Source organism: Pteropus alecto, unplaced genomic scaffold (genome assembly GCF_000325575.1).
Source record: "Pteropus alecto unplaced genomic scaffold, ASM32557v1 scaffold25, whole genome shotgun sequence".
NCBI classification, from domain to species: Eukaryota; Metazoa; Chordata; class Mammalia; order Chiroptera; family Pteropodidae; genus Pteropus; species Pteropus alecto.
The window spans coordinates 16,319,343-16,331,482 of NW_006441955.1; the positions used below are offsets into that span (position 1 = coordinate 16,319,343).

At 32.6% G+C, this 12,140-nt stretch overlaps 1 protein-coding gene across 11 annotated transcripts in view; it reads left to right on the forward strand.

Annotated features, from left to right (window-relative positions):
- The window catches only part of MIER1 (MIER1 transcriptional regulator), a 58,403-nt gene extending 46,877 nt beyond the window's left edge, over positions 1-11,526 (forward strand). For 6 of the 11 annotated variants that reach the window (XM_015595101.2, XM_006919298.3, XM_015595102.2 and 3 more), the window contains 3 exons: positions 1,632-1,759; positions 5,960-6,099; positions 8,463-11,526. In XM_015595101.2, coding sequence (XP_015450587.1) covers positions 1,632-1,759; positions 5,960-6,099; positions 8,463-8,791 — 597 coding nt within the window. In that variant the 3' untranslated portion in view covers positions 8,792-11,526. The remainder of the gene's footprint in view (positions 1-1,631; positions 1,760-5,959; positions 6,100-8,462) is intronic. The other 5 variants (XM_025051970.1, XM_015595103.2, XM_025051967.1 and 2 more) reach the window with 1 other exon arrangement.
- Positions 11,527-12,140: the final 614 nt, after the last annotated feature.

Below are 12,140 nucleotides of genomic sequence, written 5' to 3' on the forward strand. Positions count from 1 at the left end.
TTTGAGTCTTAGCACTGGTGTCAGAAATGTATCTATACCCCTTAATGTTGTGTCCAAATCAATAATCTTCAGTATAGTGAATAATGTTCTATTAAAGGAGTGCATTTTATGCTAATGACTGTCATATATGTTTCTGATTTAAAAAAAAAAAAATACATTGTTTTATGGTTGAAGGGACAACATTTTGGATAACAGATTTCTAGCTTCCCTGCTTGAATTCAAACACTACTGACCAAACCATGCTGGTTTATCTATGGAGGAGTCTCCTGGAATGATAAATTTACGTAACTAGAAGCAGTGGTACCCATCCATTCCCACTCACTGCAATCTCATTTTTTAAGAAATGAGAACTTATTAGGTGATTTGAAACTACTAGCCAAAAACGTCTTAACATAATATTGAAAATAAGACCTTGATCAATGTATGATTGTTTGAGGTGGTGATATTTCAATGTTACAGAAGTGAGCTGACCTATACCTAATATACTAGTTGTTCTAGTGAACAAAGAAGATAGTAATTCTTTAAGAGGGAGAAGAATGATCCAGTGAAAACATTAAGACTTTGTTTTTACACTTGGAATGGAGGTTTGGATCTTAATCATAAGTTCTGTTATGCAGGCTTATTTTTGAAAATTGTTCATAATATTGTTAACTTTGCATGCCCCAAAATGTCTTTTCAATTTTTAATTTTAGAAAAGTACAATTGACATGGCTCGTATCTATCTAGAAATACTAGGAGGCAGAATACTAGGAGGCAGAATACAAACAAGGAGACAAAAAAGAGCTTGAGAAGATGATTGGTTCTTTTTCGTTTAGAGCCCTAATAGCTTGCAGTCTTAGAGCAACATAGACCAAAGTTGTAAAGTGCAAACAGAAGGGAAGAAAGAAAAATATCTGCCAGGTAATGAATTAAGGATGTCATCATGTTGACCTCAGGCGCACAGTCAGTCCCACAAGATACCTATTTCAATAGAAATTTGTGGGTTAAAGTAATATCATCTTGCATCCCAAACACTCATGCAGATCCCCCTTTTTCATTTTAAACTCAATGTTTTATTATATACATCAACCCTACCAGCTCTCCAAGCCAAGTGGCAAAAAAAGGGAATTTTGTTAACATCATTTGACAATCCCATAGGTGTTGAACATTATGTAAGGGGAACCCATGCAGTTACACAAATAGGTATAGCACTGGAGTAACTTAGTAAATAAAGCATTAGCATTATTTATAATAGCTTTTATCTCACTGTGGAATGAATATTCTCTGCCTTTTCTAGATACTAAAATAACTAAGTGTATCACTGTTGGGAAAGTATTTACAGACTCTTCATAACATTAATTTTAACTCAAATGCCACTTATAGACATCTTCAATAGAGGAGTTCTTGTTTTTATAGTAAATTAAGATGAAAGCCTTGTGAAAGCATAAACATCTGAAGACCTATTGTCAGTATATTTCTCTTAATGAAAATTTAAAAAGAATAGTTTTTAACACAGCTGCTGTGTTGTATTTTATACATAGTATTACATATTATTTAAGGCCAGCTAAATTTGTTTTCAAACTTCACATTTTTTTATGAAATAACTCTTAAGGAGGAGATGATTCTTAAAAACAAGTATTTGTTTCTTACAGGTCCGAACAAGGTCAGTTGGTGAATGTGTAGCATTCTATTATATGTGGAAAAAATCTGAACGTTACGATTTCTTTGCTCAGCAAACGCGATTTGGAAAAAAGAAATACAATCTTCATCCTGGTGTAACGTGAGTTTATTTTTTCTTGAGAAAATTGTAATTTTTAATAAGTTTACATTAGTTTAAATTTATCTGTTGACATCTTTATAATACATTTAGACTTCAAGTGTCTTATAAAATATTGTAAACTACAGTTCATATTATTTGAAACAACAAATATAACAAAGCAAATATTATGGCGTGTGTTTTAAGTAATATCCCTGAGAGGAAATGGATCAGAACACAGATGTGAGAGCATGTTTTTGATGTATTCCATTTAGTATAAGCACATACAGTTTTAATCCAATAACGCTATAAGAGCAGTGAGAGGAGAAAAGAGAGACTATCTTTTCTAAAACTGTAGGGCCATATGCCTAATAGAGGCACTTTGAAGAGGAAGGGAAATTAATAGTTTTCCTTGTCTTATCTACTTTTGATCCACGGAACCAAAATAAGATTTGAGTATAGATGATATAAAAGAGAAAATACATACGGATATAATAAATCAGATCATATTGTATTTTTTTTTTTAGTTATAAAGTTTTTTACAGAGGAAAGAACATGTGCATGATGACTTACCTTTTCCTACATTTCCTAACACCTTTCATCTAATAGAAATAATTTTAATAATTAGTAACGCAACTTTAGCTTACTCCCAGTAGTACAGGGAGTAGGGGTTATTATTATCCACTCTGTATGCTCAGTGCCTTTTACATCTAATCCAGTCCCCATGCCCCAAATTCTCTTATCCTTGTTCAGTCTAGCTTTGCAATGAAATGCTGTTGCCACTAGCCTCAGTCTAGCTTTGGCATTAAACATTGTCCCCACTGCCACAAGTAATTTATTACTTATGTACATAGAGTATTGAGCCCTTCCTTTCACATGAGTTATTCTGAAATGTTGATTAATTTTCTGGTGGAATTAACTTTACCACACTATCTCTGATTATTCCCTAATGTTTGTATAATAAAAATAGTGTAAAGTTGGAACTTCATTTTGTCAGTTTGCACCAGTGAAGTTCTTAAGGCTAGCCAAATGACTGCCTTTGAAAAATTTGCTTGTATGTATATTTGATTCTGCTTTTGAAACTCCTAGGCCAGATTGTTTCTTGGTCATATTCGTTTACAGGTGTGTCTGCTGGTCATTTCCTTGGAGGATCAAACACTCTAAAATCAAAGCAAAATTATCTAAAAGGGTATGATTGCCCCTTGAAAATCACAAGACATTGGATTCTGTGCCTCATCCCCCATTACTTAAAAGTTCCTGATGGCTAGAGTAGAATTTCATAATAACAGTATTCTAATTTTATCTAATTTGTTTAATGTTATAAATTTATTAAAAAATTTTCTAGATTATTTATTCATAATGTTGAGGCATAATGATATAGAATTAGATATAGAGCTATCTGGTCTTTAGAATGTATCTTAAAATAGTCACATTTTTCAAGCTTTTGTATAGGGAAAAGCAATAGTAACATCTTTCATTTTTTTCACTCATTTCAGAAATAATGTTCACACACGAACTACATGGCAATCTGTCATCATCAGCAGTAAGAGCATAAGAATTGTCATGCTGGGTCAGACCCATGGTTCATCCAGTTTTCTCTTTCAGAAAGCATCACCATGGGAAGTGTGGGCTGGCTTAGTTGGTCTTCTGTGATGTCAAGCTCAACAGGTTAGGTAGGGATGTCCCGCCAAACATTTTCGTTTCTCTAATTTCTCCATAGCTTCTGAAAACTTTTTGAAGATACTTAAAGAGTTAACAGTGGTTCCCTGGTGTAATGGTATGAAGTGAACAAATATGCTTTCCTTCCTAGGCAAGAATACTGTAGTTTTATAAGCTTCAAGTCATGTCCCCTTTGGGTCTTTCATAACTGAAAGAACTATAATTTTTACTCACACTCATCTCTTTTTAGCTGTTATATCTTTTATAAAAAGCCATGACCAGACTAGACTGTACATAATTTTCCAGATGAGGAGAAATTGTGGTTTTCTGTAAGCATGGAGATATTTTTCTAGTTTGCTTCCAGACTTTTATCTAGTTTGCTGTTAATAGTTGCACTTGAAGTGACTGCACAAAACACTAAGTTAATGCCTGTAGACAAAAATTTGAATTTTTTTCATCTTTCTTTTTAGTCAAAATCTATAGTTAGAGCACATTATCCTGAAAGTTATTTATTCATTTTTACCTTACATTTGCCATTCTCTGCCTATAAATAGCCTTTGAAAGATTCTAATACAGATTCTCTCTTCACTACTTAGAAGAATTGGTAGCCATCTACAAATTGGAGATTTTGCTGTAACAGCCTTGCATATAGTTTCTTTAAAAAAAAAAAAAAAAGGAAAAATTAAGTATAACTGGTTATCTGAACGCTGCTCCACCCTCCTGAAGTGGTCTACCTGACTCTTCTTAAGCATTCTAGATGCCATTAATTGTTAAGAAATAATAATAATAATTCCTTCATAATATCGTTGCTATATTCAGAAATTTAAAATAATTTTGATATTTAGTCAACTCTAGTTTCCTTTGCTATTTTAACATCCTCCATTATCCATTTCCACCCTACCAAATTTATTTCTGACAATTCCTCATCAGGTGTCAGCTGTTCCTATTAGCCTCAGCTTCTGAAATCCCTGTGGCATTCTTCATGCTCATTTCTATTTCTGTGTGCTTTAGTTTAGTTACATAATTGTTCCTTATGAGTAGCATAAAGCTAAAGAGGTCTTAAAAACCATCACATTTAATTCCCTCCCATTTATAGATAAGGAAACTAGGCTAGAATGTTGAATTGATTAGTTCATTATCATATTCATTTCTTTGATATGTATTAGTTTTATACCTTAGACTGTTGGAAACCTCTTGAGGTCACATACCACATCTCAATATTTTTTATATCCCCATAACCCAAGAGACAATGTGATCATGTAGTTTGACATTATAGCTATGGTCGATAGTCTTTTTATGGACTATTACTGTAGAATTTGAGTGAAGTCCTGAGCCTTTCCTGTTTTTGTTTTTGTTTTGTTTTGTTTTAATGCATATTCTTATTTATCCTGTTCACAAAATTCTAAAACATTTGACTTACTATTTCTTTTATTCTAGGGAATCTTAAAATATATAATGTATTTAAGTTTTTATTGAGCTTTTACTCTGTGCCATGCACAACTTGGGCACTTGTGGTAGTGCAGTGGTAAATGAAACAGACTAAAATTTTTGCCCTCGGAGAGTTATTCCAGTGCAGATGTTGGCAGACTTTTCTGTATAGAGCTAGAGGGTAAATATTTTAGACTTTGCATGCCTTACGTTCTCTCACAACTACTCAACTCTGCTGTTGTGTTCAGAGCAGTCATAGACACCATGTAAACAAATGAACGTCGGCTGTGTTCCATTTAAATATTACTCACAAAAACAAGTGGCCCACAAGCCATAGATTGCTGACCTTTGTTCTTGTGACTTAATAGTACTTTATATTTTACAAAAGACTTCCTATGCATATCTTATACAATAACCCTATGTGGTAGATAAGTCATGTATGATAACATGCATTTTATAGGTAAAGACACTATATCTCAGAGATTAGATGTTTAACCCAGATCTTCTAATCCCAAACCCAGTGTCACTTACACAACTGCATTCTCTTGCCATATAGTTCAGGAATGATTTCGGGAAGAAATGAGCTCACTTCTAATGATAGAGTGGCAGATAAGCCCAGGAATTCAGTGAGCTTATTATAGCTCAGATCTCACAGAAAGGTGATAGAAGGTATCCAGGAAGGTTTAGGGAAGTGATTTATTATTAGGACCTAATTTGTCTCAGGTGTTGCTGTAGCCATCAGTCTCTAGGAGCTTTAAAATTCCAATCTGTATCTGTTCAGAATTTCTTTGGTACTTTTTTTGATTGACATCATCCCTTTCTCTTCACTTAACAGATTCTCTGGTTTTAGTTGGGCCAATCTGAGCACTTGCCTACAATTTTTAAAGTTTTTAAACTGCCTATAGGTCTCTAAAATTAGCTAGTTTAAAAGCTCTTAGCATTTTTCCTATAAATATGCAACCAAAAGAAGTTTTCCATTTAAATGTTCAGATCCTGGTGTAATAGATGAGGTACTAGAATGAATGTAAGTGAAAATTAGGATATATTTGTTAATAAAGCCTTATAAATTTAACCTCACTTTATTTTAATGTTCAGCTTTTTTTAATAAAAGAATTTATTTTTTTACGTGACTTTAAGGGATTACATGGATCGTCTTCTAGATGAAAGTGAAAGTGCTGCTTCTAGTCGCGCACCATCCCCTCCCCCGACTGCTTCAAACAGTAGTAACAGCCAGTCTGAGAAAGAAGATGGCACTATAAGCAATACTAATCAAAATGGTAAGCAACCAAAGGAACATTTGTTTCTTTCAGTAGCTGGAATATTTATTCACTTTTGGTTTCTATTAAAATTCCAAAGCAGAAGTTAAAGCAATAATTGTAAATGTCATATGAAACACAATATCAACATGCATACATACTAACACACAGAATAACAAATTAATCAGATATTGACATCACTAAAAAGTAAGTTTAATAAAGTATACAATCAACAGTGACCATTTCTTTTAAGAAATATATTATTTTTGAGTAACATCTATTTCTTATCCTGTTGAGATATCTAGATACAAGTATTTTTGATAACTCTTAGACCATAACTCCAGCCATTTCACATCAGAAATACACATATTTTTTAAATACTTTGAGAGCTTATAACATTTTATCAGAAAGGTGCATGGACATAGATGACAAAGGCACTATTTTGAATATTTTTCTCCTTGATAGCATAATAACCTTAAAGGGTAAGAAAAGATACAGCAGGTATCAGCATGTACAATAATAGTCTACAGAATCACTTCTATTTTTATCTCCATGAATAAGAGAAGTAAAAGGCATACCAATATGATTGAGATTCAGGTATTGTTCTTATTTAAAATGTACAGTAGACCAAAGATCAGTGTGTTGATCAGTAAGACCTAGTCAAAGAATTATTTTGACTTCTAATTTAATTTAAATGGTCTTCCTAAATAAGACAGTTGCCAAGCAGGAAGTAATAAGTCCTTCACTCTTTAGTAAGAAACTGGTGAATTAGAGATAAGCTCTGCCCACCTACATTCTGATATAACAGCCTTTGGGGAGGGCCAGTGGAGACCTAACCTCCCATGACAGAAACTAGGGGAGAATACTGAGAAACAAATGTCCCTTGTTCTGACCTTTGATCTCACACTGGCAGAGCTGTAGTGAATATACAGTACTTTGTTCATTTGGGGACTCCTCTCTATTCCCTCACTTGTTTCCCTTCAAAGAACAAGGCAGACAAAAATTAGGGCCCAACAACTATTTCCTGGTCCAAAGAGTTTTATTGGCATGATGTCTAATGCCAGCCGCATCAATCCTGAAGTAGAATAAATTAGAACCTGAGGCTCTGACCTTGAGACTAGGGGTAAAACCTTAGGGAATCAGACAGCTGGTATTACACCTTTCTTTTCCTGTTTGCTTATAATACCAAATACATCATTTACTTTTCTTTTTTAACCATTTGATAAGAACACGCAGTTAGCCTAGGAGAGTTTCGTAAGTTACCTATATTCAGTAGCTCAGAAACTATTCACATCAGGCACCTACAGTAAGTTTCTCAGGTTTCTCAAGGAAAGGAAAGAACTTTCCAACCCAGTTTTATTTCTTTTGTAAGGGACTTACATAGTGTCTTGAAATCTTAGTTATTTTTGGCCTAATCACAGTGTCACCAACTCTTTGGGTTTACTACAACAAAATCGTTCTTTCGGTGTCATATGATGCATAATCCCCATGTGCATTCATGGTTTGATTATACTCTTAGGAAAAATAGAATATACTCTTTGACCAAAATGTAATATTTGAGGCTCATCTTTTATATTGAATATTTTAATTAAATTTTAATTGTCTTTAGTGACACATTCTATATTTTTACTTTGTATCCAAAATTTCTACTCTATTTTGCAGTCAACTCAAACATGACTTTTACTGTTACTTGCTTTTATTTAGAATAATTAGGCTCTTTCTTTTCTCACCTATTATGGAGGAATTTGTGTTTACTTTTAGTATTTTCAAGTGTATGCTTTGACAGTGCAAGCATTAATCTTTTAACATTATGACAGATTGTTTAAATCCCTTTAGGTAAATAAAGTATATGATCTTTACCCTTAAAGCACAATACTAGCCATAGCTTTACATTAAGAATAAAAAAGTCATGTCATCTTGATTTTATATGGCTGTAGAAAACTCAGGCTTCTAAAGAAAACATGGTTTTAGAAAGTTATAGCCCTTTTGCTAAATCCGAATAATTTATGCATATCTTTGTTTAATTCAACATATTTAGACTACTGGATCAAATGCTTATTTGTTGTCACATAATACCAACATGTTTTTAATATATGCCAAAATCTGTCCTTAATTCTTTGTTTATTAACTTATTTAATCTTCACAACAACTCTGTGGGGTAAATTATTGTCCTTATTATACATGTGATGAAACTAAGGTACAGAGAGTATAAATAACTTGCCTAATTAGGTCACACAGCTACTAGGTAAATAGAACCAGAATTCAGACCATACCAGATTTGATACCTCGCTTCCTTGATGAAAAGCTGTTTTACAATAGCTATAATAGTTTACAAATTTTACTTTTTAATATTGTCAGTTTTATTTATGTTTCTTCCACCTTAGGGATGTCATCTAATGGACCAGGTGAAATATTAAACAAAGAAGAAGTAAAAGTTGAAGGGTTGCATGTTAATGGACCAGCAGGTGGAAATAAGAAACCACTTCATGCAGATATGGATAGTAATGGTTATGAAACAGATAACCTTACCACTGACCCAAAACTTGCCCATGTGACAACAAGAAACGAAAATGATTTTGATGAAAAAAGCGAGAGACCTGCCAAAAGGCGAAGGGTAAACAGCAATGGAAAAGAAAGTCCAGGTTCTTCTGAATTTTTCCAAGAAGCAATCTCACATGGGAAATTTGAAGAACTTGAAAACACAGATGACTGAATTTTAGACTTGTTTTACTTTGTTTGGAGTAAATTCTGGTGTGACTAAAATTTTCAGGGTTGATGGGTTACCTTAAAAAGTTGATTTCCTTGAAGCAATTGGTTAAAATTTGAAAATTTGAATTGAGTCCTAACTTTAGTTAAGATTTCATAATTCTGCCTTTTGTAGACCTTTTACTTTAAAACTATATATAAAGACCCTTTTAAGGATTTAACAAATGGTTTAGTAAATTTGAACTAAAGATATTTGTACCTTATCGTGTCATGTGTTAATCCTAAAATTTCACTACAAGGTACTTTTTGCTTAGTTTGATGGCGGAGAAGAAAAAAAGTTCAAATTTCTGCTTGCCATTATTAAGGAAACCCTTATGAATCCTGAAAGTTATGCTAGCATGATTTTTTTATATATAGAAGTTTAAAAATAAACCAGGTCAGGTTTGTATATGTAAAATTGTTGACATCAATGATGTCTTTCCATATTCTTATCTGGGCTTAAGAAATACATTCTGTATTTTTCCAGATTCTTTGTAGCCTTTGAAAGATTTTTACAGTACATATGTCTTGACTGAGCTGTCCTTTCTTAATACAAAAGCTTGTATAATTTTCTTAACTTGTACAGTTGGTAAACTTTTATGAGAGGAATTGATATTCTGAGTCTGTCAGCTTTCATTTTATTTTGCTAAGGTTTTTCTAATGAATTTTTAAGTGTTTGTGTAGTAACTAAGTCACGTTTCTTATCCAGGTGGTAAAAGCATTCATAAAGGATTGTGAAAATTTGTTTTTTCAAATTTCTACTTAAGGACAGATAGTTTGAAAATTCTGAAATTAAGCATGATACTTAGATTGCATAGTTTGTTTTGCATTTGCTATAATTTTCAAAATTATTTTTGAAGCAAAACAAAAGTTTAATGTTGGCTTAAGTGTTCAAATGTATCATGCTGACCAGAATCCTGTTCGGTTATTTTTATATTCATTATGAAATTTCCCATTTTTGCATTAAATAAACTGGAAGAAAGGTCAAGTGATATTTAGATAATTGGCACAACAAGGAGTTGGCAGGCAGAAATGATTTTATGAAGAAAAAGTTATGACATTAGAAAAGGTTTTAGACTTTTCCAGTTACAGTCTAGTTTTCCAGATTTGATAGTGTATTTCCAAAATGAAAATAACATATGCAATAACCTTTGCTCTCTGTAATTACAAATTAAGATCATCCATTGACATAGCCTTGCAAGAGTGCCATTTTATTTTTAGTGCAAAATTCTTGTCAAAAAGGTAGTTTTATACAGCTGATAGACCAACCTATATCCAAACTTTTGTAAAAGATTATTAACTATTCTTGTTTTTATCACACAGGCATATCCCAAATGCTTCGACCATTTCATTTTCAGCCATCATCAGTTCAAGAGCCGATGCCTTTTTAAAATAAATCTTCTGTGGTCTTGCTTTTAATGGCTCAGCTGTCTAATGTAATTAAGTAGAGGTTTGCACTGAGATATTATGGTTTAGGCCTTACTCCCATGAAGTATTACTGTTGATATGTGTTCAGACTGCTTCCCTCCACCAATGTGAACAACTTTTCCCCCCAAACAGTGTTAAAAGCCACTTTACAACACTTGACTTCATAAAATGTATACTCACTATTGTTAAATACATATCCAAGTAAATCAGTTTTGGGTGGAAGTGTTGAGAAGCATGAATTTTTTTGTTGTTTTTTGTTTGTTTTGTTTCACCTAGAACATTAATTTATCCAGAATGGCAGCTTTAACAGATGGTCACAATCCATTTTCTGAGTCAGATTTTATCAAACGAATCCAAAGTATCCTAGCTTTTTGTCAAAGATGGTCTATAGAAATGTTTCAAATGAATAGTGATGCTGTACTTTTTAAGTTGTTGCAATATTAGAGACACCATTTTCACTTTTTATAAAAGACGTATTTTGTTTGCAGGTTTATGAAGTTCTTGCAAACTAATATCACAGAAACATTTTTAGTAAATTCTCAGGCATGTTTGCAAACAGCACATGAATACATGTTAGGAAATCTTTTCTTAATCTTATCTTTTTAAAGTATGCCTAATGAAAAACATTCCACTATTATAATACATAATGCTCAGCTTTTTATAAAGAAATATTTAATTGTATTTTGTGTTTATACAGGTATTTCACACAGTACTTTGCTCTTCATAATGCAGCCATTATAACTTGATAAGTCATTGCACTACTTTACAATTTTTAGTAATATCATGAATTTAATTTGCTTAATATGTAGAACATTTCATTACTCTTGAACTTTTGACAAATTGCATTGGGAAAAGAAGCTTTTGTTTAATACTTACTTAGCCTCCCCGACCCCCAGCAAAGCACTATCATTTTCATTTGCAATGGTATTCTGTCTTATGTGTTTTAAAATAGAGTTCAGAATCTGCAACTCAGTTCAACACAAATCTGTTGAGCTTTAAAATGTATTTGAAATATTTAAATAGGCATTTAAAATTATGAATTAGATGTTTTTAAATTTATGCATAGTAATTTTGCACTGTAAAATAATTCCCTTCTCCCATTCCCTGTCTGCCATTCTGAATATGCTTATTAAAGTATTTTTTTAAACATACTTGCCTACATGATGCTGTGAATGATTTTAATTAGATTGATTCACCAGGATTTAATTATAGGCTTTAACTGTGTATGATGCACATTGTTTACAGTGCAGAATAAATACAATCTCTGTTCCTAGACCTATTGTACAAAGTAGTGTTTCAGTGGCTTTTGGTCCCTTCTACCTTATATTGGGTGACGTATTTTTGTCTTTTTTTTCTTCTTTCTCCAGAGAGATCTTTTGGTCTGTGGACCTCTATTCTCCTGTTTCTCTTCCTCTGAACTATATAATTAAACATATTTGTTCCTTTCATATCACATAATATTTTACAAAAATCTTCTCATAATATTTGTTTTGCTCTTAATGGAAAATTAAGAATGGGCATTTATATAAGTGTGTTCGTGAATTTCCATAAGCAAGATATGTGTTAGTGACCTAGGGCATGTAACTAGCTCTATATCACTATTAAGTACCAAATCAGAAAAGGTTTTCCCAATTATAATCCATACTCCTGAAAAATACCAGTGTGGAAAGTCAATATAATCAAGTTTATCCTTTGCAAAATCTTAAAAGGATCATCCCTCCAAGTCATGGGCTGATTTTGTGTATTTAAATGTTTGGCTTAGCCTCTTAATCTATACTAATTTTCTGTAACCTCATTCATTATGTTCCTTTGTTGTTCTGCTGGCATTTTTTGACTTCTGTATGTACATGGAGATTTTCCTTACCTGAACATGATTTTTTTATCTTGGC